The sequence below is a fragment of the Convolutriloba macropyga genome, chromosome 2 (genome assembly GCF_964194025.1).
Source record: "Convolutriloba macropyga chromosome 2, txConMacr16.3, whole genome shotgun sequence".
Classification (NCBI taxonomy): domain Eukaryota; kingdom Metazoa; phylum Xenacoelomorpha; order Acoela; family Convolutidae; genus Convolutriloba; species Convolutriloba macropyga.
The window spans coordinates 37,440,108-37,467,679 of NC_134469.1; the positions used below are offsets into that span (position 1 = coordinate 37,440,108).

At 35.6% G+C, this 27,572-nt stretch overlaps 2 protein-coding genes across 2 annotated transcripts in view; both read right to left on the reverse strand.

The window, feature by feature from the left end:
- Positions 1 to 5,008, reverse strand: part of LOC142358635 (uncharacterized) — a 32,871-nt gene extending 27,863 nt beyond the window's left edge. Inside the window, exons 1-2 of the mRNA XM_075410094.1 lie at positions 3,484 to 5,008; positions 2,393 to 2,567 (exon numbers count right to left, since the gene is read on the reverse strand). Coding sequence (XP_075266209.1) covers positions 2,393 to 2,567; positions 3,484 to 5,001 — 1,693 coding nt within the window. The 5' untranslated portion in view covers positions 5,002 to 5,008. The remainder of the gene's footprint in view (positions 1 to 2,392; positions 2,568 to 3,483) is intronic.
- A 552-nt stretch (positions 5,009 to 5,560) lies between these two features.
- On the reverse strand, positions 5,561 to 27,497 carry LOC142358642 (uncharacterized). The gene is made up of 5 exons (XM_075410106.1): positions 27,211 to 27,497; positions 18,550 to 18,695; positions 18,115 to 18,432; positions 8,532 to 9,036; positions 5,561 to 5,994 (listed from the first exon to the last, which is right to left on the reverse strand). Exons 1-5 carry the CDS (start codon positions 27,315 to 27,317, stop codon positions 5,577 to 5,579), a joined length of 1,494 nt encoding a protein of 497 aa, XP_075266221.1. The 5' UTR covers positions 27,318 to 27,497; the 3' UTR covers positions 5,561 to 5,576.
- Positions 27,498 to 27,572: the final 75 nt, after the last annotated feature.

A 27,572-nucleotide genomic window follows, 5' to 3' on the forward strand; every position in this document is an offset into this window, starting at 1 on the left:
CAAAAACTAAAAATGACCTTTTAAACTTAAAATAAGGCCTTCCCAGTAGCTTCATCACACTAAGCACTTGACGGACTACTAAACACGGCAAAGGAAAAATCTTATTTACATTCAACGTATTCGCTCCGGAAAATAAAAAGCCTGATGAGCGGTAAAAACTATCTTTCTTTCCTCCTTGGCTCAATGTTTCAAAAAAACTAGCAAATTTTGATAGGGCACATCGAGCTTCCTTCTTAATGTGATGCAGCAAAAATAAAGGAAACGGCCACCAAAAACGCTGCTGGTGTATCATTTTGGCAACCCACATCACATCTATGAAAATATTGCAATGAAATATAAATCGGTATGACACTTCTGCTTTAAAAAGCCAAATTGCTATAGACGAATACGCCCTTAAAAAACCAGCAGAAATTCTTGAAATTGGATAGAATAGCGAAGCACAAAAATTCGAACATAATCCACTTACGTCGGGCGTATTGCTCTCAATGGACCGGCAAGTGGTTGGCTTCGTCAGTAGCTAACCACGGTTTATTGAGGCTAGCTTTAGCTTGATTGAAGGGCGTGAGAAGAGGGTAAAAGATGATGACATCAGGCAACATAACAGCAGCTGAACTGCGGCATCAACAAAAAGGTTGAGAGATAGTGCGCGAGAGATGAAACGTGAACGAGAAAGAGAAGGAAAGAAACCCCAACCGACACACACACACAAACACACACACACACACACACACACACACACACACACAGAGAGAGAGAGAGAGAGCTAGGATTACTTTCCATGGTGAGATTCGACTCTGGTTTTCTAGCCTTGTTAAATCATAAAAAACTAAAAGTGCAAAATTCCAAAGAAGGGTTTCCAAAGTTCACAGTGAGTGTCTCGGGAGTTCTGTCATGCAAACCATCTGCAAGACTTGAAAAGTTTCATTGGCCAGTAATGATCGTTAAACTCGCCAAAAAATATTCAAAAAATTGAAAACAATAGCAAAAATTGCCAAAATTTGTGATATTATTTTCTTCAAAACCATTTCATTATCTCCAGAGACCAGCAAGTATCCATATTTCAAGTCTTAAATAGTTTTACTGGCTATTAAAATTCCATAAACATGGAACACAAATTTTTCGAAAATTTGAAAAAAATTTAAATTTATCAAAAAATTGCTAAAACTCGAGTTATTAAAAAAATGATAACCATTACATTATCTCTGGAAGCTATGCAGCAGCTTATTATAAAGCCTCGGAGGTGGTCCCTGGGCTCCTGGTGAGGGGAAAAAATCAAAAATTCAAAAAACTTGAAAAAATTGCAAATATTTTTTTTTAAAATTGCTTAAATCCGTAATATTAAAATCTTGAAAAACATTTCATTACATCTGAAACTATGCGGTAACCTATAATGAAAACCTAGAGTAGGTTCCTTTGCTCTTGAGGATAGAAAAACCTAAAAAATGACAACAAAATTTTCAAAAAACTTGAAAAAAAAATTGCAAGTTTTATCAAAAATTGCCAAAATTTGTGATGTTAAAAAGTAAAAAATTTTTTCAAGGCCAACAAAAATTTTTCAGTAACTTATTATCAAGCCCTTAAGGAGGTTTTCTGGCCCCTCGGTCTAGAAAAACTTGAATAATGACAACATCAAAAAACTGAAAAAAATTGCAAGTTTTGTCAAAAAAATGCTAAAATTTTTGATGTTAAAATCTTGAAAACCATTCCATAACGTCTGGAAAATATACACTAACCTATTATTAAACCCTAGAGGAGGCTTCTTGACAGCTAAGAAAAAGATGACAAATTTTCAAAAGGCTTGAAAAACTTGTGAAAATGAGTATAAATTTGACTTTTTGTTTGGATGACCAAAACATATAGCTCTTAAAATGGTCATAAAAAGTACTTATGTCATGCAACAGACCTTTATCAACTTTATCCAGCCTCAATTTTAGACTGGTCAAACAAAAAATTCGAAAAGCACGAAAATTCGAAACAAAAAAAGCACGAGAAATGGCAACATTTTGAAAAATGACAAAAAAAGCACGAGAAATGGCAACATTTTGGGCTCAAAAACTAAAAATGACCTTTTAAACTTAAAATAAGGCCTTCCCAGTAGCTTCATCACACTAAGCACTTGACGGACTACTAAACACGGCAAAGGAAAAATCTTATTTACATTCAACGTATTCGCTCCGGAAAATAAAAAGCCTGATGAGCGGTAAAAACTATCTTTCTTTTACCTCAACTGGATCAACTATTAATTCAGCTCTTATTCTTTCTAATTTATACTCATTCAAAATTTACTATTTACAGGACGGTCTTTACTTCACGATTTTTGTATTAAAAGCTTCATTTAGCTATGACTTCACAGATTAAGAAACTATTTATTTTGAAAACTATAATAGCAAACCTAAGAAATCTTTGGCAAGCTGCCACACTTCATCCGGCCAGGTGGCACTGAACATGAGTGTCTGCCTCTGTGGGCGGATGTTTGTGATTATGGTTCTGATCTGTGGCTCAAATCCCATGTCCAGCATTCGGTCCGCCTCGTCCAGCACAAGGTAGGAAACCATCTTCACGTCAACCTAAACATAACAGCATAGCCAATAACACTCATTGCAACAATTCAACTTTTTAAACCAGACTAATTTAATCGAAATGTGAGGTGGTTTACTTTAACTTGGTCTAAAACTATTTCGATTTACCGTAGGTTTAAATTATGTTTTTGCAAATCGAGCGAAGCGATCGCTCTCAATCTCTTAATGATTTAATCACAAAATATCTAAACTTAGAGCAACAATTATTTGTTAGGGTTTTTCGAGGGTTCATGAAGTCTTAGAAAACAAGCTCTCGAAAGGGGAAAACCATTAATCAAATTGTACTCTAACTTTTAATGACATCTGAACAGTATTATGGCTTCCTAAAACTTTTGGTTTAAATATCTTTTAAACAATACACGCAACTTCTTACTATAAAGAGGATCTGTTTTTTTTGTTTCTCTATTTCACAGCAAAATCCATTAGAGGTAGCCTGGAGTTACAAAGGGACTTGAAATGACCTCTCTAGAGGTTATTATATACAGCTATTAACATTTAAAGTGAAAAAATTAAACCAATTTTGACGCACTTTTCATTTAACTTTTGGTAAACTGCCGCCAATTGAATTCAGCAGGTTTAAAATTTAAATTAAGAAAGAAATTTAGATCACGAAAAACGCCAAAGGCGTAAAAGTCACACAAAAAGTCAAAACAATCAAACGGAAATTTTGCAGGAAAAAACATGTTCGAGAGCAATCAATTATGTAAATTGTAAGTAAAATATTCAATGCATATCCATAAAACTCAACATTAAACATAAAACCATTAAACATTAAAACGCAACTCAATCGAACAGAAAATACACTACAGAAAAACTCATTACAAAATTTTCAATGAGAAGTAAACTTCAGACAGCATTCTCAAGACAGTCAAACGTGTGCAAGTAAAATATTAGCATTTTTAACCTGTTTTGTCTCCATGAAATCAATCAGTCGACCTGGTGTGGCCACTAAAATCTCCGGATTTTTCCGTTCCAAATCGAATGCCTGTTCGTTGCGCGGAACTCCTCCATAGACACAAACTGTATTCAATCCAACGGCAGAGGCAAATTCTTCGGTGACTTGGGCAACTTGTTGCGCCAACTCTCTTGTAGGGCACAAAGCCAGCATCAGAGGGCAGCCCGGTTCCCTTGGTATCTCTTTGTTGTTTAGTATGTGAACAAGACCAGGAATCACAAAGGCACAAGTTTTCCCAGACCCTGTCTGGGCTATTCCCACCATATTATCCCCCGAAAGGGCGATTGGCCAAGTCTGAGCTTGAATAGGTGTTGGTTTCTCATAATTTTTATTTCTGATAACATTCTGTATTTCCTCTGGGAGGTCAATGTCCTCAAATGACATACATGGACGAGGTTGATAGCGACCACTTAAAGATATGTTAAAATCATCCAGAAAGTCATCAATCTCATCCGAATCACGATCCGCTAAATGGTCGTTCTCTGAATAGAAATCTTTCTTGACATCTGGCAGCTCAAGTTTTTCAAAATCAGGTGGTGTTAAGGCAGCGTTGTTAGCTCCAGTTAACGAAGACTTTTCGGAATTGCTACTTGAGGGCGTTTGACGCCAGTTATTGCCAAATCCTCGCCCCGAGTTGCTCTGGCCACGCTTGTTGCCGTGACTGAAACCTCTATTTCCAGAAGTGTTCCTATTATAGTTTGGTGAAGACTTCTTAGCAGTATCAAATCTGGTGTTTTGAGGTGTAAAACCTGATCCAGCAGAAGGGTATGCACTGTAGGAATTGTTCATTACGATTGGTGGCGGTGGTCTAGGGTATACAGAATTGGATGCATGACCCCAAGTTGCTCGAGATTCTTGTCTAGGCGCATTGAACCATGAATCTTCATATCCATTAGCAGCAAAGCCATGGTAATTTTGAGATGGTGGTGGCACTTGACTGGTGGTCTCTTGTGACCCATAAGAAGGTCCAAGCCAGCTCTCGCTTCCTGGAAGGGGTCTATACGACAGATCTCCAGCTCGTAGATAATTAGCAGACGAATAATGGCTTAGGCTATCACGTTCTGCAAAAGAATAAGAGTGAGAGTTTGTGTCCACACGCTGAGCATACTCCAGTCTTGACTCAGGTGCATACTTGATTGCAGGCGGTGCAGGCATTATCTTCCGAATACTACCATTGGTTTGATCTTCAGAAGGATGTGAGTTATTAGTCCTCATACTACTGATAGCTGCTTCGTACGGACTGACCGAATTTGGACCTTGCAGTCCTGAAAGCGGCTTTACAAAATGTAAATTATGGTTCTGCTGGTTATATTGCAAGTACTGCTGGTCTTGTGGCCTAGCATAGCCATTGTGAGAAGCCGACCATGAGTGTTCATACGGTTGTTGTATTGTCGCCGCGTTACCAAAATTTCCATAGCCTGTATGACTTCCCCCATAAGGCGAAGGGTTAGGCTGATAGAAGCTCATTACATGCACCCCTGAAAAGGATCAAGATCAACCAGGATCCAGACAGCTTTCAGTCGCCCTAATTTATAAATTCAAATAGTCAAATGCAGACGAATCAGCGCAATTTTCTCTTAGAATGCACTAACGAAGCTTTAATAACTGAACAACTATGAATTCTGAAGCAAAATGCAATAAAATTCACCTATAGCAGTACATTATCTTACAGTTTTTATCAAATTTTGCGAATATATAATTGGTCAATAGTTTCAGTTACAAGCATAAACCGACTAACGGCAGACAAAATGCTCTTGAACAAGCGAGAGCAATTTACTTCTTTTCAATCTTAAAACCGACTAATTTACCAACAGCTTTATTTCTGAAAAAGAGCAATTTAGATCACGCAAAAATCGGGAAGTTAAGCGTGAAAAAGTCACTCGAGAAATGAAGTCGAAAGAATGTTCTAGAAAAAAACCGCAAAAATGGTCAAGCAAAAATTTAGGATAAAAAGACACACATGTTTACAATAATTGCTTCAAACTTTGTACGAGAGCAATTAACAAACCCAGAATTCACTCAAAACTTGGCGAAAACAAAAATCAATTTTGCACTGATACACACTCCAAAAATTTGGTTACTAAATCTTTCGACAGATATCTCAGAGCTCGATCATTGCACAAATTTGCTTCACTAACATCACAACAATCGAATAGAAAGCTCTTATAGGCAATCCAAATTTCTACACATTCGTCTCCAATTAGACGTGTGAACTGCTCGAAAAGCCATTTCTTCTGAGTTTTGCTGATCCAGCCACAAAATTCGACGATGTTTTGAAACAATTCGTAATTCACAGGTGGCAGTGAAAGGATATTCTGTAAGGCCCGCCACTTCTCCATTGAAGAAATTTCAGAGTTATCCACACAGACAATCTGTAGAGCAAGTCTCTTGATTTCGATCTTACATTTGCTACACGTTACTCGGCTACACGTTAAGAGTTTCATCAGTACGGAGTCATAGCTGAAACATAGCAGCTAATATAAAGTAATTTCCTCTTAATTTATTTGTGAAACCTTTTCAATAGCTAGTGTAAGTCAAATAGTTACTAGATAATTCAGGCATTAGTATTATGACATTTTAGTTGAGGCGTTACTATTTCGTACAAATCGCCCATGGCAATTGCATTGTTTAATCCTTAAAACTCCCTGCTTATTAAAAACATAGCCGGCAGATTGCCGGAATAGCTGCGAAAGAATAGACCTGCGTGCCATATAATAGAGATAGAAACAGATACAGATCTAAATTGAAAAAAAAATCGACGCCGCTCAAAAAAACTAGGTAAAAAACATTCAGCGATAAATTAATAAAGCTTGTTAAAATTCATTCCGCAGAAGCCTTTTATTAGGGTTATTAGAGTTCCTTTGACCTTAAAGTGCAAAAGTCATTTTATTGAGTGAGGTAAGTCACGTATGATGAAAATATAATCACGCAAATAACCTAAAAACTTTTGCTAAAGCGAGTGAGAAATAACGTCACTCGCGCAAATGCCGTTAGTGAGAGGAAGAAGTCATTCAGAAAATTTGCCCTTTACAGCTTTGCTGTGTGAACAAATGTAAAACGAAAAAAGAGCGTCAGACGACGAAACAAAAAAAAACATAGCAGGACAAGTCCTGACGTACAATTCAAAGAATTTTCATTGACTAAACAGAAAAACTAGACCTAGAATGGACTATGAGTGAATTGAGAAAACTATTTTTAAAAAAATCAGAAAAAAATAAAAAATAAACAGAAAATCAATGTCAAAATGCCGCATGTGAACAAAAAAACCACTAGCGAAAAATGAAAATTTAACTCAAACAAAAAACTAGTACTCCAATTTTACTTCAAAAATCATGAAAATGTTTGAACAGATCTTAAAAAAAACATAGCCGGAAGAATTCCGGAAACGACTCGAAGTGAAAATCAATTTAGACGCCATCCAACTACTCATCAAACAAAACGTGCCTTCACTAATTTATGATTATCTTGAAACAAAGTCATGAAACAAAAAAGTAAAAAAATAAAATCAAATCTGTTAAAATATGTTAAAAAAATGTGATCAAATTTTGTTATAAGTTGAGATCCCGATAAAACGATCTCTGCCAAAATAACTTCATCAAAACAACTAGTACTTACAAAAACCACTTTTGTGAATTTTGAAAATACCTCAGGCTAAATTATGAAAAAAAAGCTCTTAAAAACAACTTTCACTGAAAAACTGGAAAAAGTTACTAAATTTTTTTAACATTTCAAAAAACATATAAAACCAAAGAAAAATTCAATTCATCAAATAGGGTATCCAGATACTCGCAAAACAATAGGCAAGTCATAATAGGCAAATAAACTTAGCTAAAAACAGAAAAAAAACGAAAAACTGCAAAAAATTAAGAAAAATAATTCAATTTTCGCCATGTTTTTGTCATATTTCTCAACAGAAAAATGATTCTTACCCACAAAACTGTAACCAATTGTTATCTTAAATTTGCTCAAGTAGAAGGGGTTTCTTCAATACCCATTTCAGCCAGTAAAACAAAATAATCGTCAAAAAACGCAAAAATTAGCCCGAAAATCAGGAAAATTCATTAAAAACCTCCGAATTATCATAAAATTCATATGAATTTCCAGAAACCTTCAAACCCCTACCGAAACCAGCCTAAAATTAAAACAAAATCATAACCAAACCTCTTAACCAAAAAATGAAAAAAAACTGCTTTAAAATGCCGCACGTGAACAAAAAAAATTTCGCTCGCTTAGAGAAAATTTTTTCACACATCAATTCCTCGCTCTCTCAAAAACAGCGGTATGAACAAAACCCACTCTCTTTTCGCTCCGCTCTCCATTTTTGTTCAGCACCAAAATCACTCCAAATATTTTTACGCGTTTCATTTCCCGCTTCAAAAATCACTCCAATAAAATTGATTTAAAAAAAGACTTCTCCAATACTCCTCTTCGAGTCGTAAAAAAGACAGCGCCCCAATACAATTCAAATTCTTTGAATTCTAAAAAAACCAAGAGCACCGCAATATAGCTTCGCTCAGCTTAGAGCTTCGCAGCTATAATAAATGTTCCTTTTTAATTAATAGTTCAAATCGTTGAATCTTCTTAGAAAAACTGGAGGAAACAGAGGACATCATTGTATCTAGAAGAGAGCTTCCACTCTCATCTACGCTCCATAATGATGTTGCTCTACCTTCAGATCAGCCAACAGCACGTATATGCTGACATCATTTTGAGCATCATAGCGACTGCTGTTCAAGGCCATGCCTCTCAAGGACTGCCGGCTGTAATCAATTTCTCTTCAATTTATTTTCCATTGATGCATTTTTTTAAATAAGAGTTTGGCCTTGCTATGCGCATGCGAGAAATCTTGTGCTATTCTTCTTGGCCAATAATTCGCTACCTTACGTTTCATTCAAAAAAATAATTACACTTTGCAAATGGAGGGGGGGGGGGAGTTGAAAAGATCCCACCAATGATCAGTTTTGTAGCGATTTCGCGAAGCCATTTTAGTCACTCACAAATATTGGGCGTTCAACTGCTGCACAAACTGAGTCTGTATAGCTCCCCAAAAGACCACTGAATTCAGAAGCTTATCATTTGCCATGATCAGCTTCCAAACTTCAGGTGCCCCATTCTCACCACTGCTAGGACTGCCCATCAAACATTCAAACTGCATAACATTTAATTCAACATTGTCTGGTTTTTGAGCGAGAGCCCGCTCGACCAATTGAGAGCAGAGGACAGCATCTTGCTGCTTCAATACTTGAAGAAACGCTTCCAACATGTTGTCGTCTATTTTGCCTAGATCGAGTCCCTGTGTAAACAAGTCGAGGCAAAATTGGAAGTAGGCCATTGCTAATGTCTTAGAGGTCAGAGTCGATATTTTACAAATGATGGGTGTAATGAGTAATGCGTAGAGACGCTCAGATTCGAAGCAGTTCAGAAGCGCCTCTTGGCAGATGTCTTTCACCTCCTCCAAAGTCTCACTCTGGAGAGCTGTTTCCACTCTCTCCACCCAAAAATCTTGAACAAAAAAGATAGTGAAGTTTACATTTATTCAGTGAGACAGGGGAGTAATTAGCCAACCCTTCCTTAGCAAGAAAAAAACATACCCGGCAGATTGCCTGAAAATAGCCGCCGTTGATTCCAATAAGCATGATTGGGATTGAAAGAATAGAAGATATTGAAAAAAAAAATTTTTGTACAAAAACATTTTTTAAGTCCGATTTATTTTGATGGCATACGTACTTCTGTTTCTTAGAGAGAGGCTACAGGGGCTACTATCAATACCAATACGTACTTCTGTTTCTTATAGAGAGGCTACAGGGGCTACTATCAATACCAATAAGCATTAGAGATGGTAACTAAGACTTATAGGAACGACGTTCAAATAGCGGGCATCTAAAATTGGGCTTTATGGGTTTATCCCGTTTCTACTTCTGACTTCAATTTTTTTATACTGACTCTGTTCATTTTGAATTGCTTTGCTGAGCAACTGATGTTCAAAATCACTTTTAGCAGAATGAGAGAAGAGAGAAAATAGCCTAGAGAAGTCAAAAAAATATCACGCAAAATGTTGAAAAAGCGGCAAAATGAGGTAAAGCGAAACATTTTTTTATTCGACGAAGTAAAAAAACATAGCATGACAAGTCCTCAAATACAATTCAAAGAATTGAATAAAAAACTCAGACGTACTCTACCTCACCAGCAGATCAATTGATGAATGCCAGCCAGAACACAAAGAATATCACCTCAAAAAATTGAGAAACTAAAATAATCAAAACTAAACAAAATGTATTCATTGCTAACACTCTTGAAGCTTTTAAACCTAAGGCAAAATTTTTCCGCTTTAAAAATACCTATTTCAAGAATATGCTCAAAACCAAATTTTGTTTCTGAAATCGGCCCGGTATTATATCTGCAAGACCTGAAAAATATTCATTGGCCCTTGAAGATCGATTAACCGAAAATGAATTTAAAAATTTAGAAAAAAAAGATATCAATTGCAAATTATAAGGAAACGTTGCTGAAAATCGTGATATAAATATCCTCAGAATCATTTCGGTGTCTCTAGAAGCTATCCAGTAACCCAATTGCAAGCTTTAAAAAACTCATTGGCTCATAGATCGATAGGCAATAATTTTTAGAAAATAATTCATACAAAAAATAGAAATTCATTGAAACGTTGAAATCCGTTCAATTGCCCCTAGCAACTATTTAATAACATACCATCAAACCCTGGATGAGGTTACCTGGCTACTGAGGCAAAAATATGCGGCAAAAAATAAATAAAATACAAATGTTTTGAAAATTGCAAATTTTAAAAAACTTCAAAAAGTCGAAAGGTTAAATTGTTGAAAACAAATCCATTGAAACTAAAAACAATGCTGTAACTTTTTATCAAAACAAAAAATATGTTTTCTCGCACTTGAGAATGGACCAATATCAAAAACTGACAAAAACTTTAGGAAGCCTTAAAAACATTGCAGATTTTATCAAAAAATGCTAAAATTCGAGACATTAAAACGTTAAAACCATTCCTTTGTTACTAAAAACTATGCAGTGTCCTATTGACAAACATCAAAGGAGATTGTCTGGTCCGTCAAGCTGGAAAAATTGAAAAATCGACGAAAATTTTCAAAATCCTGAAAATGCACATTTTGTCAAAAAATGCTAAAATTTGTATTATTCAAAAGTTGAAACCTATTCCATGGCAACTAAAAAGTTTTCAGTAACTTATCATCCAACCCCTCATGAGGTTTTCTGGCCCCTGGGAATCAAACAACTTGAATAATGACAATCAATGTCAAAAAATATGAAAAAAATATATGTCACATATGCAAGTTTTGTCAAAAAAACGCTAAATTCATGATGGCAAAAACATGAAAACCATTTCACATGAATTCCATAACCACTAGAAACAATACAGTAATCTATCATTAGACCCTTTATCAAACCCTAGAGGAGATTTCTTGACACCTAGGGCTAAAAAACTCAAAAGATGACAAAAATTGTCAAAAAACCTGAAAAAAATTGCAAAAACTAGTATCATTTTGCGTGTTTGTGTTTGTATTACCAAAACATATAGCTCATAAAATGGTCATAACAAGCAACTCGCAAAAGGCATTCATCAATTTTTAAAAACTTCAAGCTGGAACAGAGCTAAAAGGCTCTAAGAGCACTTGATACCCGCTGGGCGCTACCTGTTTATCCCGTTTTTGAGGACGAAAAGTCAAAAAAGCGTCAAACGAAAAATCGGTCAAGCGAAAAATCGCATAAAAAAAGACCGACAGGACTAATATAATTACTAAAAACCTCGTTTGGGAGCAATTAAAAATAAATCAATTAAAGTTCAAACTCGGGGGTAAATTGTTAAATAGAAAGAAGTCGAAAGCCAAGTCATGAGGAAAGTAACGTTAGCTAAAAACAGATCCGGCAGGATTCCGTAACCGAATCGAAGCTCAAAAAACACTCAAAAAACTTTGAACACAATCGCAAATTTTAACAAAATCTTGCTAAAATTCAAGACATTAAAATATTCACAACCATTTTATTGACTATCCAGTATCACTTTTTCAAGCTCTAATTAGTTTCACTGGCTCAAAAACATCCATAAACTTGATAAACGCGATAATTTTTCGAAAATTTAAAATTAAATTTTATCAAAAAAGTGCTAAAGCTGGAATCATTAAAACATTGCTAACAATTCCATGAATCTAGAACCTATGCGACAACTTTTCATGAAGCCTTGGAGGAGGTCCCTAGGACCATGGTGCCGGAAAATAAAAAAAAAGTCTAAAAGATAAAAAACTTGAAAAAAATGCAAATAATTTTAAAAATTGCTCTTAAAATCTTGAAAAACCTTCCATTACATCTAGAATGTATGCAGTAACCTAAGCTCAAACTTTAGATGAGGTTATGTGGCTGTTGAAGTTGGAAACCAAGAAAATAACAAAAAAATTCAAAAAATTTGAAAAAAACTAGAAATTGCAAAAAAAACTGCTAAAATTTGTGATAAAAGTTGCAACTAATCCTTGGCCATCGAATATTTTTCATTAACTCATTATCAAACCCTAACGGAGATTTTCATTTAGGCTGAAAAATCTGAATGAAAATAATGACAAACGGACAAAAGCGATAATAAACTGACAATAAAGGATGAAAAAAATTTAAAAATTGCAAGTGTTGTAAAAAAAAATGCTGACATTCGCGGTGTTGAATTCTGAGAAAAGAATTCAATACATACAGAAATTACAAATTACCTACTTTTGAACCCTAGCGGAGATTTTCATTTAGGCTGAAAAATCTGAATGAAAATAATGACAAACGGACAAAAGCGATAATAAACTGACAATAAAGGATGAAAAAAATTTAAAAATTGCAAGTGTTGTAAAAAAAATGCTGACATTCGCGGTGTTGAATTCTGAGAAAAGAATTCAATACATATAGAAATTACAAATTACCTACTTTTGAACCCTAGCGGAGGTTTCTCGAGTCTTGAAAAACCTAAAAACGTACAAAAACTTGAAAAAATGCAAATTTTATCAAAAAAAAAATTGATAAAATTTGTCATATTAAAAAATTGAAAGCTATTCCATGGCAAATAAAATTGTTTCAGTAAATTATTATCAAACCCTTAAGGACGTTTTCTGGCCTCTGCGTCCGGAAAGAAGAGGATAATAAAAATGTCAAAAAATTGGAAAATTTGCACGTTTTGTCAAAAAGGCTAAAATTCGTGATGTTAAAATGTTGAAACCATTCCACTGCCAGTAGAAACTATGCAGTAACCTAATATAAAACCCTAGAGGAGGTTTCATGACACCTAGGGCTGAAAAAACATAAAAAATGACAAAAAGTTCAAAAAACTTGAAAGTTTGTGAAAATTAGTACAAAATGTGTTTTTAGCGATCGGTTGTTCGTCAGTAGCCACGGCAGGCGGGGGTGTACATCGGGGTTCTGATGGGGAGGGGTGAGCAACAGCGCGGTGAGGGGTGGGGGCAATGAGGGGGATCAACAGTGGGGGTGTCGTCAACCTCTAAGAACCGCCCTTCACAACATAGGTAAAAATTTCCAAAACAGTATGAGCTGAAACAGAGCTAAAAGGCTCTAAGAGCACTTAATACCCGCTGGGCGCTACCTGTTTATCCCTTTTTTAAGGACAAAAAGTCAAAAAAGCGTCAAACGAAAAATCGGTCAAGCGAAAAGTCGCATAAAAAAAGACCGACAGGACTAATATAATTACTAGAAACTTCGTTTGAGAGCAATTAAAAATAAATCAATCAAAGTTCAAACTCGGGGTTAAATTGTTAAATAGAAAGAAGTCGAAAGCCAAGTCATGAGGAAAGTAACGTTAGCTAAAAACAGATCCGGCAGGATTCCGTAACCGAATCGAAGCTCAAAAAACACTCAAAAAACTTTGAACACAATCGCAAATTTTAACAAAATCTTGCTAAAATTCAAGACATTAAAATATTCACAACCATTTTATTGACTATCCAGTATCACTTTTTCAAGCTCTAATTAGTTTCACTGGCTCAAAAACATCCATAAACTTGATAAACGCGATAATTTTTCGAAAATTTAAAATTAAATTTTATCAAAAAAGTGCTAAAGCTGGAATCATTAAAACATTGCTAACAATTCCATGAATCTAGAAACTATGCGACAACTTTTCATGAAGCCTTGGAGGAGGTCCCTAGGACCATGGTGCCGGAAAATAAAAAAAGTCTAAAAGATAAAAAACTTGAAAAAAATGCAAATAATTTTAAAAATTGCTCTTAAAATCTTGAAAAACCTTCCATTACATCTAGAATGTATGCAGTAACCTAAGCTCAAACTTTAGATGAGGTTATGTGGCTGTTGAAGTTGGAAACCAAGAAAATAACAAAAAAATTCAAAAAATTTGAAAAAAACTAGAAATTGCAAAAAAAACTGCTAAAATTTGTGATAAAAGTTGCAACTAATCCATGGCCATCGAATATTTTTCATTAACTCATTATCAAACCCTAACGGAGATTTTCATTTAGGCTGAAAAATCTGAATGAAAATAATGACAAACGGACAAAAGCGATAATAAACTGACAATAAAGGATGAAAAAAATTTAAAAATTGCAAGTGTTGTAAAAAAAATGCTGACATTCGCGGTGTTGAATTCTGAGAAAAGAATTCAATACATATAGAAATTACAAATTACCTACTTTTGAACCCTAGCGGAGGTTTCTCGAGTCTTGAAAAACCTAAAAACGTACAAAAACTTGAAAAAATGCAAATTTTATCAAAAAAAAAATTGATAAAATTTGTCATATTAAAAAATTGAAAGCTATTCCATGGCAAATAAAATTGTTTCAGTAAATTATTATCAAACCCTTAAGGACGTTTTCTGGCCTCTGCGTCCGGAAAGAAGAGGATAATAAAAATGTCAAAAAATTGGAAAATTTGCACGTTTTGTCAAAAAGGCTAAAATTCGTGATGTTAAAATGTTGAAACCATTCCACTGCCAGTAGAAACTATGCAGTAACCTAATATAAAACCCTAGAGGAGGTTTCATGACACCTAGGGCTGAAAAAACATAAAAAATGACAAAAAGTTCAAAAAACTTGAAAGTTTGTGAAAATTAGTACAAAATGTGTTTTTAGCGATCGGTTGTTCGTCAGTAGCCACGGCAGGCGGGGGTGTACATCGGGGTTCTGATGGGGAGGGGTGAGCAACAGCGCGGTGAGGGGTGGGGGCAATGAGGGGGATAAACAGTGGGGGTGTCGTCAACCTCTAAGAACCGCCCTTCACAACATAGGTATAAATTTCCAAAACAGTATGAGCTGAAACAGAGCTAAAAGGCTCTAAGAGCACTTAATACCCGCTGGGCGCTACCTGTTTATCCCTTTTTTAAGGACAAAAAGTCAAAAAAGCGTCAAACGAAAAATCGGTCAAGCGAAAAGTCGCATAAAAAAAGACCGACAGGACTAATATAATTACTAGAAACTTCGTTTGAGAGCAATTAAAAATAAATCAATCAAAGTTCAAACTCGGGGTTAAATTGTTAAATAGAAAGAAGTCGAAAGCCAAGTCATGAGGAAAGTAACGTTAGCTAAAAACAGATCCGGCAGGATTCCGGAACCGAATCGAAGCGTTGGAACCTACTTAGAATAAAAACTGATATAACAAGAACCGTACTTACAGCCTAAACCAAAACCTTACCGCTTAAAACTCACCTTTTACATCAACAGATTCGATCCAAAAAATTGTTTAAACTTACACAACTGTCGTAACAAGGTTTGGGCATTGACATCATTGCAGAAAATAAAAATAAAAACACATCAATCAGTAACAATACCAAAAAAACTGCACATTTAAAACAAGACATATTTTTGATTGAAAAACTTACTGAAACCTTGATACCGCAAAATTTCATTTTAAACATCTAGATAGATTCAAAAAAACTGATGAAAATACTGATTTAAATATTGATGAAATAAAGCAGAATACATGTCTCAAAGAAACGAACTCCACAATCAACTCTTCGTGCCAAAAGACATTGTGAAATCATGAGGCAGATAACATTCGTAGAAAATCAATTGCATTTTTGTCAATAAAACGAATACTAGATGATGGTACTCAGAATTTTTGTGTTTTGGAGTCAGAGCAATTAAGACAAAAATTAGATATTTTTTATCGTACTGGAAATATCTTAGGCAAAATGAGTTCCAACTATTGCAAAAAATAAATTAACCATGAACCAAACAAAACATACAGAATAATACAACGGTACAAAAATATTACTACTAAAACCGAGACCCCAAGGTTTTTCGTAGAAAGTAGTAATCAGCCAAACTATAGGAGAATGCTACAACGATATGAGCAAGAATGTGGAGAATATGAACACAGTGTAAAGCGATAGTTTTTTTTCGATTTTTTGAATTAAATTGGAAAAAATGAAGCACAAAGAAAAACATTTCATTATTTACCATTAGACGCTTAGAAAAATTAAATAGCCATCCTCCTGTACCAATAAAGGAAGCAAGAGTTGAAACAAAAATTTTGAAACAAAACTGACCCTTTTTAATGACACAAATTAAAATCCCCGAGGGTGCAAAAAAGACATTCTAGTAATTAAAACCCAAAAAACAAAACGGAGAAAAATTGGACAAAAACTAGCAAAATCGGATTATCATGTATAAAATTGTAGAAAAAAGATACCCCACGTTAGAAAGAGGCGTTCAATGCCAGAAATATCAAAAGGAAGTTGCCGTATGCACTGACTTTTGACAAAAACCCAAAAACAAAAAAATGAAAGCCAAAAATATACAAAAAAATGAAGAAACTTGTACCCATTTCGCACTTGAAGGGCATTGTTAGGCTCCCAATACAAATTGGCATTAATTTTGGGAGGTTTTCACATTAATCTAGCATCGAATAAAAGTTATTTCTACAAAAAAAACTAAAACATAACCGACTAACTTCAGGCGAATTGCCCCAAAACGACCGGCGGGCGTCGATAGTATCTGAAGAGGGAATAGTTTCACAATCTGGTCAGAGGGTCGTTTTTCTCGAAATCCTTTTCTACCGCGTAACACCCCGAACCTATAAGCTTCGACCAAATATCTGAAACATGATCGACTGATCTTATAGCTCACTGCTGAGATTTGAAAGGAGATGAAAGCAATCAGAAGTAAACTGCATTGAAGTAAGCTAGCGGCCTAAACTCTAAAGATGGCAAAGATCACGCAGAAATCAAGAAGTCAATGGTGAAAAATTCACCCCAAAAGTTGAAGCGTCAGGCGAAAAATCGGCCAAGCTTAAAGTCGCCTGAAAAATATCAGGACTAAGATAACTGCTACAAAATTGGTTTGAGAGCAATTAAAAACCATAGAGCCTCTGATTCGTAAAAAAATAGCCGGCAGATTGCCGGAAAATAGCCGCGATAGACGCTTGTGGTCTTCCATGAATTGAAACAACTAAAGAAATAAGATTGACAGATTGACCACCAGTCCTTTAACAGACCACTAGACGTTTTGTTTAGATTCAGACTGTTAGTTTTATGAGACACATACGCTCTATAAGGAAGAAATCCCAATGGAGCTTTTCAAAATTAATATTCGAAATCAAAAGCTCAAGACTATAATATTCAAGAATTAGGGCATATACGTTTGGTACTACTTAGATGCACACTATTGACCTTTAACTAGTAAATGTTCATAAAATTTAAAGTTGGTTAAGCGAGTTCAGAAGTCATTTTTTGAGTGAGGTAAGTCACGCAATTGACTTAAAAGCAGAAAAATTGACGTCACGCACACAAACTTTAACTGCAAAGCAGTAGAAATCACTGAAACTGAAAAAGTCAATTCCAAGAAGTCAGGTCGCAAAAATCATCAGAAAAACGTAACTGACTAACGTCGGGCAAATTGCTCTCAAACAACCGGAGAGCGGTTGGCTTTTGGTTGTACTCAGCTGCGGCTTACAGGGGGGGGGGGGGGGTGATAGCTTCGAGGGGGGGGGGGGGTGAGCGGAATGGATGGGGTGTCTGCGTTGGAGAGGGCTGAACGAGAGGGCGTTCAATTTGCCAGGAGGAGGAGGTTGGACGCAGGGTGTCTTAGGGTGGGGGGGGGGGGGGTGACTGAGGCGGTCAAACTTTTAAGATTAAGAACCGCCCTTCACGCCATAAAATTGTTTCAAAACAGTTTTGGTGAATTGCATTCGCATTCTTAGAGACTGGTAAGGCTCTAAGAGAACTTAATGCCTTCCGGGCGTTACCTGTTTATCCCATTCCTGAGAACCAAAAGTCAAATGGGCCAGACGAAAAATACGTCAATTGAGAAATCACATAAAAAGTACAGGACTAATAAAATTGCTACAAACTTCGTTTGACAGCAATTAATAAAAGCACTTAAACTCATTGCCATCAAAATTTGTGTTTTTGTCCAGCTCATTTCGACGAAAGATGGATCTTTCAGATGAAAACTTTTTTGACAGCTATTAATTACAGTGGGCAACCAACCAAAGTCTTTGAATTTAGCGCAGCGCGTATATAACCGTTAGAATAGGTGGTGATGTGGCTATTTTTAAGATGTCTACTCTCCGAAAACTTCTAAGACATCTCGCACTCACCTTCTTTGTGTTCAAATTTCTCCTTCATGTACTTTTCAATCTCAGCCTGTAGCTCTTTGGCAAAAGGGAAGCCACGGCTAATTTTCCAACAACTCGAAATGAGTTCATAGTCAAATGGTCTCGATTGCTTGATGTTCTCAAAGACCACAGCTGCCACCTTCGATGTCGTAGCGACGTCCTGATTGCTTTTACTGCTTTCATTTTCATTCAGAAGTTCTTCAACAGTCATCGATCTTTCCCGACTCACCTCAGCTGCTAATAGTTCAAATTTGAAGTACTCTTTGTTCAATAACAGACTTTCAGGGTGCTTCCGTATACCTGAAACAAAACTTTTCTTTTAGCCTTTATTAACTTTTACGATCTTAAACCTGAAAAAGTTTTCTTATAACGTTCTCAATATAAGTCAATGTCATGAACTCCAAACTGCCTCCTAACCTTGGAGGAAGAGAGCTCTTGCATTCATGATGGAATCCAGGGTTTCAAACTCTAATTTGGCTGCGTACACCCACATCTGCTCATCTTGTGCGTGGTACTTTAGCATCTGCACAAGCTGTTTACTGACATGTATTAACCTCCGGTTCCTGAAAAGAGACCAACTCCAAGATTAGCAGTGAAAAAGAATATTAACATAACCGACTAAACGTCGGAAGAATTGCTCTCGAACGACTAGTGGGAGCTCTAATCAATTGCAGCCTGCTTCAGTCGGAGGGGGAGCCTAAATGGGACTAAGAAGTTCAGTGGCCTTCAAATAACCAAATTAGAGGTTAACATATACCACTATTAAGATTTAAATTAAAAATGACACCAGTTTCGGCGCACCTTTCATTTGACTTTTAGTATTAAATTGCCGCGAATTAAGTTCAGCTGCTTGAAATTGTGATTGAGATAATTTTAGATCACGCGAAACGCAAGAAGTCAAGGGCGTGTAAGTCACTCGAAAAGTCAAAATTGTCAAGCGAAAATTTTGCATAAAAAAGACACACGTTTACAATAATTGCTATGAACTTCGTTCAAGAGCAATTAATAAACCAGATCCATTTGATCCCAACATCGGTTTTTGTATACGAATAAGCTAAGCTCAACACTAATTTCGATTAAAATTTAGACTGAAACTAAATTCATATTTCGATTTACAAAATTTTTTAGATGCCACAAATTAAAAATTTAACAAATTGGTGGTCAGAAACAGCTGTATAACTTTTTCGTTTTTATTTACTTGATTGCGAACTGGATGGCAGTTGTCCATAACTGTAGATCGTGGGGAAATCTGAAGTTGGCTGAGCTCAAAATTGCCAGTGCTCGTGTCACAATCACGCCTTCGATTTCATTGCGACGATACTTGAACTGGTGCAGATCTCTTCTCGCCTTGATAAGCTCCACTGTGATTAAAATTAGGACAAAATCAAGTTATTGATAGAAAATTTACGAAACACAAAAACCAATGAAACAAAATTTTGGAAGTTGTACCATCCTCAAAATATGTTAGTCATGTACAATTCCGGGAAAAAACTTTTGTCTTCAATGTATTGCCTCAATTCTTGTGAAAATACAAAGAAAACATGCAAAAAGATATCTAAGAATGTGAATTAGCTTCTTATATTCCGACGCCTCTGATCGTCACCTTAAGATGCAACAGGCAGAAAGTTATGTTGGAAGGAACAGCAACTTGTGCGCTTCGCAGGAAATTTTTAGGTATTCGCCACAGCCCAAAAATTTTTCCCTCTATAAAAATAATTCTTCAATCCAAACCAGCATAAAGTAGTTACTTCATAGCAAGCGGGAGATAACATAATTTAAATCTTTTATACACGAAGTTAATTCGAAAAAGATTTTAAAACTTGTAAATTGATCATTTCACAGAAATGCAATAATTATCCATTTCTGTATCTACTTTTGTACATTAAGTATCTACTGTGTTTCCCCAGCTTAGATTGGGAAATCCGTTCGATGTTGAAAAGTGGATATTCATTTTATCATCTTTCTTCCTCGACATTCAACTTAAAAATTTTAACAGATCAACACTAGATTAAGATGGGCCCTGATTTGATGAAAAGATGCATCATATAACCAACAAGAGAACTCGTGCAATTCAAAAAGAAAACACAATCGCTAAAATCGGCGCCTCAGTGATTTTATTTATAACCGGACGGCATTGCTCGTTTCCAAATGTCAAAAGAAAAGAAACATTAACCGACTAACCTCGGATGGATTGCTCTCAAACGACAGGCGGGGCAATGTAATTTAGAGAGGAGTGCAGCTCGGAACTTTTTTACGAGTAAAAAAGCTAACACCAGAGGGTTCAAACCCGTGAACTCCAGTATGACAGTCTCCGACCTTATATTTGCATAAGATACACACGTTAATAATTAATTCGAACTTCGTTAGACAGCAATTTCAAAAATTTAAAACTACAAAAGCTCTGTTCATAAAAGAAAAGTGTCGTCACAGCGAAAGAAAAACAGAACATACCGAAAAACCAAATACTCTATTAGATATTTTAAAACAAAACTCAAATAGACAAACATAACCAAATCAGGACAAATTGCTCTCAACTCAAAGGAGCGGAATCACATCTGTTGTTTTCTGTTTTATTTGTGAGAAATGCAACGGGGCTTCGTATAGCATTATCAGACCTTATTTTCCACCTCTACAATGACCATGAACGAAAGAATCAGAAACAGCCAATATTTTGACCATCACAATTTAAGTTCCGGCATTTGAGCTCAGCGGTTTGCTAAGGTCAAGGAACAAGTAATTTAAAAAAGAACAAGTAGATTGCAAAAAAAGGGAGTGCAAAAGTATTAATAATAATAGCAATGTCATTACTGAAAAAAATTTTATTTATTCAAATTGGAACCCAAGAAAAGTTAGTTTTTTTAAAACCTTACATGTTTCCAAAATAAACAATCCGACAATTGCATGCAAGGGTCTCTTAAATTCCTCAAAAATATGATTGAAGATTTTTTTTGAATTTTTTAAATAGTTTTTTCGTAAGAGACAAGGTAAGGAATTCCAGTCCTGTAAAGCTTTTCTAAAGGATGATTTTTCTAGTTTTGAGCTTTTGAATTTATAGCCCCAGAACTCGAGTCCAGTTCTTTCATTTTGTTGATTTTCCAGGCTTTAATTTCACGACCCCTTCTTCCATCAAATGCAGGCAGTTGGTTGATTTTAATCTTCCGGAAGTCATTTATTCGCTTTAACTTCAAAAAAATGCATAGGTAGAAATTTATGTTTATGAAATTTCAGATCTCTAGATGAATCGAACTGTTTTCTAAAGAAGCTAGCTTTAACTGTCCAATTAAGTTGTCTGTGAAGTATTAGAATAAGATTTTAGTTGATAGAGTGAATGATAGTTGCTGAATAAAGAATCTGACTCAAAACTAATGCGTTGAGAATGAGTTTTTTCATATTGTCTGGAATTGTTCTAATTGTATAAATAGTCTTTTAATACCGGCAGCCATTTTTTAGTGTGTTTTGTTTCTTCTTGGAAAGATAATAATCAATCAATGTAGACGCCTAAGTATTTGATTGCCTCTTTTTCATCAATGACTACATTTTCAACAACAATGTGTATTGGTAGTTCGTTTTGGTACAGACTATGAATTCTGTTTCAGAGGCATTGAGACTTAACTCATTTTATAGGAAAAAAGTAATTAATTTTTGTGTTTTGTGAGAACGATTGTGTCATCTGCATTTTGAATAGACGAGGTAATATTCAATAGACGATGTATTCAATAATAAATCGTCTTTTCAATAATACATACAAACCTCAGGAAGTCAAGGAAGAGATTTTAACCTCGAATCGATCAAGTGAAGAATAAAACAGACCCACTTGACTGAAATCATGGCTTCAATAATTTCGTTCCAGAGAAATTACGAACCCTACAAGAGAATAAGTTTGACCTTGCCCATTTTTTTTGAAGATGCGAAAAACTAGAAATTGAATATTACGTTGAGAAAAAAATGTTAAATTTGCAATTAAGAAAGAAAGTGATATCCCTATTCGCCGAAGTTAGCTATAGGGTTGGATTTTTTAGTTTGCCCCAAATATTGTTCAATTGCTCTCGAACGAAGTTTGAAACATACCCAGAAGATTGCCGGAAAATAGCCGCCGTTGATTCCAATACGCATGATTGGGATTGAAAGAATAGATATCGAAAAAAAAAGATTTTTGTACAAAAACATTTTTTAAGTCCTATTTATTTTGATGGCATTTCGTAATGGAACATCTTTCTGTTTCTTAGATAGAGGCTACAGGGACTACCATCAATACCAATAAGCATAAGAGATGGTAACTAAGACTTATAGGAACGACGTTCAAATAGCGGGCATCTAAAATTGGGCTTTATGGGTTTACCCGTTTCTGACTTCAATTTTTTATTCTGAGTCTGTTCATTTTGAATTGCTTTGCTGAGCAACTGATGTTCACTTTCACTTTTAGCAGAATGAGAGCAGAGAGAAACTAGCCTAGAGAAGTCAAAAAGATTTCACGCAAAATGCTGAAAAAGCTGCAAAATGGTAAAGCGAAAAAAGTTCGACGAAGTAAAAAACATTGCAGGACAAGTCCTGACACACAATTCAAAGAATTTTCATTGACTAAACAGAATACTAGACCAAGAACGGACTATGAATGGATTGGGAAATCGAAAACATTGTAAAAATCACAGTGAAATTGCCGCATGTGAAAAAACGACTAGCGAGAAAGCGATTTTTGTTCAAACACCATTCTCTCACTCTACTTTAAATTTAGAGCGAAAAAAATTCACGCCGCAAAACCACTCGCTTTTTCGCTCCATTTCCTGTTTCAGCGCGACCAAAATCACTACTCCAATTTGACTTCAAAAATCATGAAAATGTGTGAACAGATCTTAAAAAAAAACATAGCAGGACAAGTCCTGACGTACAATTCAAAGAATTTTCATTGACTAAACAAAAAACTAGACCTAGAAAGGACTATGAATGGATTGGGAAAACCATTTAGAAAAAAATCCGATCCAAAAAATCGAAAAAACAGAAAAAATCAAAGCGAAATTGCCGCATGTGAACAAAAAACCACTAGCGAGAAAGCGAATTTTTGTTCAAACGCCGTTTTCTCACTCTACTTTAAATTTAGAGCGAAAAAATTTCACGCCGCAAAACCACTCGCTTTTTCGCTCCACTTCCTGTTTCGGCTTGACCAAAATCACTACTCCAATTTGACTTCAAAAATCATGAAAATGTGTGAACAGATCTTAAAAAAACAAAGCCGGAAGAATTCCGGAAACGACTCGAAGTGGAAATCCACTTAAATGCCACTCAACTCCTCATCAGAAAAAACGTGCCTCCAATAATTTACGATTCTCTTGAAATAAAACCATAAAACAAAAATTTAAAAAATCAAATCTATTACAATATAATAAAAAATCTGATCAAATTCTGTCAAAAATTGATACCACAAAAAACTATCTCTGCCACAATTACATCATTAATACAACTAGTATTTACTAAAACCACTTATGAGATTTTTTAAAAATACTTAAAGCCAAATCATGAAAAAATAAGCTCTTACAAACAACTTCTTACAGAATAAAAAACTGGAAAAAGTTCATACATTTTTTAATATTACAAAAGAACATAAATCTAAACTAAAATTCTTTTCAGCCAAAAGGGTACCCAGATGCTCGCAAGTCAAAATAGGCAAGTCAAAATAGGTTAAGAAACTTGTCTAAAGAGCAGAAAAAACCGGAAAACTGCAAAAGAAAAATAAGAAAATTAGTTCCAATTTTCTACATTTTTCGTCATAATTCTCAACAAAAAAATGCTTCATATCCACAAAACTGTAACCACGTGTTAACTAAAAATTGCTCAAACAATAGGGGTATCATCAATACCCATTTGAGGCAGTAAAACAAAACAATAGTAAAAAAAAAATCGTTAAAAATTAGCCCAAAAATCAGCAAAATACATGAAAAAACATCCGAATTAGCATAAAATTCATATAAATTTTCAGAAACCTTCAAACCACTTTCAAACCCAGCCTAAAATTAAAAGCAAATCATAACCAAACTTTTTAACCAAAAAAAGTGAGAAAAAAACTGCTTTAAAATGCCGCACGTGAACAAAAAATTTCGCTCGCTTACAGAATTTTTTTTCACACCTCAAATTCTCACTCTCTAGAAAACAGCGATATGAACAAAAAACCACTCTCTTTTAGCTCCACTCTTCATTTTGTTCAGCAACAAAATCACTCTAAATCTTTTCACGTGTTTCATTTCACGCTTCAAAATTCACTCCAATAAAATTGATTAAAAAAAGGACTTCTCCAATACTCCTCTTCGAGTCGTAAAAAAAACAGCGCCCCCAATACAATTCAAATTCTTTGAATTGTAAAAATTAGGAGCGCTATAATAGCCGGCTGAGAAGATGAGGGCGGCTATTAAACAATTACTTTAGTTGTCTCTGTAAATTTGCTTCTTTGCATAATTTTTACCAGACGATTGATTTTTGCGTACTTGACCTTTCGAATTTTGCTGGATATTAACTGTTTTCTTTCAAAATTTTGCGCAGTTGAAATCGAACGGCATCAGTTTTTTTAAACGTCAAATGAAAAGTACGTCGAATTGATCATTTAAGTTTCAATCAAGTTGAGGCTCAATTTTAAGCAATAAACATTACCAACTAACGTACGGGGAATTGCTCTGAAACGTCAGGCGAGCGCGCTCGGTTAGGAGTGCAAAGATGTGCAGGTGGTGGGTGAAGTGGGGTCAAGATTGTGGTGATGGGAGGGGGTGTGAAGTGGGTGGGGTCGAACTTGAAAAACCGCCCTTCACACATGCCTCCAAAAGAATTTCAGTGGATAGCGTAATTATAGTTTAGTTAGGAGAGGCTCTAAGAAAAATTACTGTCCTCTGGGCGCTGCCTGTTTATCACGTTTTTGAAGACAAAAACGGTAAACGGTCAAACGAAAAATAGGCCAGCGAAAAATCGCATAAAAAAGGCTACAGGACTAATACAATTGCCAAACTTCGATTGAGGGCGATTAAAACATTATTTGGAGACTCTTGATTAAGTTGTTGTCTTCCGGCTAACGCAAGCCCTTACCCCTGGCTGAAGCAGCTCACACAAGAATCAAACCTCGGTCTCTTTTGGGAGCTAGTCGTCCGAGTTCAGTCGGTTTTTTTTCATACTCAATTCAATTTTAGCCATCAGGTTTCAAAATCATCTCATTCACTTTTTGTTTTCATGTTTCACTTACTTACAGACCATTCAAAATTTTTGTTCCAAATCAAAAACTTATTACTGTTTTTTTAAAAAGTTTCCTATCCGTACTTAATCTCGCGCAGTTTAAAAAAAGATGATTGAACCAATTCAGTGACACGCACACACACACACACACACACACATTGATAAACATAACCGACTAACGTCGGGCGAATTGCTCTCAAACGACCGGCGGGCGGTTGTCAGCACCTAGCCACTGTTTAGTGAGGTTAGCTTTCGCTTGATTGAAGAGGCGTGAGGCTAGGGTAATAGACGATATTATCACGCCACATAACAGCCGCTGAAGTCAACAAAAGAGTTAAGGAGAGAGAGAGAGAGAGAGAGAGTGCGAGGTAAAACGTGAGCGAGAAAGAGAAGGAAAGAAACGCCAACCAACACACACACACACAGAGAAAGAGAGAGAGCTAGAAATTTTTTCCATGAGATTTTAGCCTTGTTAGTAACTAAATCATATAAAAAACTGAAAGTGCAAAATTCAGAAGAAAACTTTCCACATTTCGCAGTGACGAAAATGTTCAAAGCACATTTTTTGCCTCTGGATTTTTGTCATGTAACCCATCTGCAAGACTTAAAAAGCTTCGTTGGCCAGTATTAATCGTTAAACTCAAAAAAGGACTCAAAAACTGCAAATAAAATGACAAAAATTTCAAAAAAAATTGAAAAAATCATAAGTTTTATTAAAAAAATCGATAAAATTTGTGATATTAAAAAGTTCAAAACTATTCTATCGCAATAAAAATTGTTCAGTAACCTATTATCAAAGCCTATACGAGGTTTCTTGGGGCTGGAAGAACTTAGATAATGACAAATTTTGAAAAATTTGAAAAAAAAACATTCAAGTTTTATCCAACAATTGCTAAAAATCGTGATGTTCAAATGTTGAAAAACATTCTATTACCACTAGAAACTATGCAGCAACGTATTATCAAACCCTTCAGGAAGTTGTCTGAACCCTGAGGCTGAAAAATCTTGAATAATGAAAATATATGTCAAAAAATTTTAAAAATAAAGAAATTTTTGTCAAAAAAATGCTAAAATTCGTGATGTTTAAATCTTGAAAATGATTCCATTACTTCTAGAAATTACATAGTAACCTATTATTAAACCCTCGAGGAAGTTCCTTGGCTCTTGAGGCTGGATAAACCTAAAAAACGACAAAAACTTTCAAAAACATTGAAAAAATTTGCAAAATTTATCAAAAAAATGCAAAAAATTCGCAGTGTTGAAATGTTGAAACCATTCTATTACCACTAGAAACTATTCAATAACCTATTATCAAATCCCAGAGTGGATTCCTTGACACCCAGGGCTGCTAGGGCTGAAAAAACTTAAAAAACTGACAAAAATTTTCAAAAATCTTGAAAAAAATTGTGAAAATTAGTATAAATTTGCGTTTTAAGCTAGCGGTTGTTCGTCAGTAGCTAGCCACGGGTGGGGGAGGGTGCACGGGGGTGCCGATGGGGTGGCGACAGTCGGGTGGGGGGGGTGGGGGGGCAACAGGGCGGTGGGGGCAATAGTGGGGGGGTCAGCAGTGGGGGGGGGGGGGTCTTCAACCTCTAAGAACCGCTGTTCATACCATAAGTTTAAGACTCCAAAACTGTTTAAGCTGAAACAGAGCTAAAAGGCTCTAAGAGCACTTAATGCCCGCTGGGCGCTACCTGTTTATCCCGTTTTTGAGGACGAAAAGTCAAAAGCGTCAGACGAAAAATTGGTCAAGCGAAAAATCGCATAAAAAAAAAGACCGACAGGACTAATATAATTGCTACAAACTTCGTTTGAGAGCAATTAATAATTACTTCAAACTTCGTTCGAGGGCAATAAATCAATGATACTTACAGAGTTGTGATATGTAGGCAATGAAGGAGATAAACTGGGAGGTGTGCTTTACAGTGCTCACAATAGAGTGTTCCAATTGTTTCACCCTCTGCAGCATTGCCTGACATTCCTCGTTCGAGATGAGGCTTGGCGGCAGTCGAAGTCTCTCCCCCACTGGCACCCACACATCCTCTAACTTTTCATGTGCCCACTCTGCCATATTTCTGGCAATGTAACACGATCTCGAATTGGATATCAACAGATGACCTGACACAGTGTTGCAGCGCGAAACCAATCAAAGAACAATATTATCTGAAGATGCGAGCAAAAGACGGTTGCTATTGCAGTTTCATGGAAGTACTGCGTAAAAGGTGCCAGTCAAC

Coding starts and splice junctions, on each gene's coding strand:
- LOC142358642 (XM_075410106.1), bottom strand. CDS start 27,317: ATGTCAGGCAATGCTGCAGAGGGTGAAACAATTGGAACACTCTATTGT. Junction 18,696..27,210: donor TGCCTACATATCACAACTCT/GTAAGTATCATT, acceptor GTCTCTTTTCAG/GAACCGGAGGTTAATACATG. Junction 9,037..18,114: donor GAAATTTGAACACAAAGAAG/GTGAGTGCGAGA, acceptor TTTTTGTTCAAG/ATTTTTGGGTGGAGAGAGTG.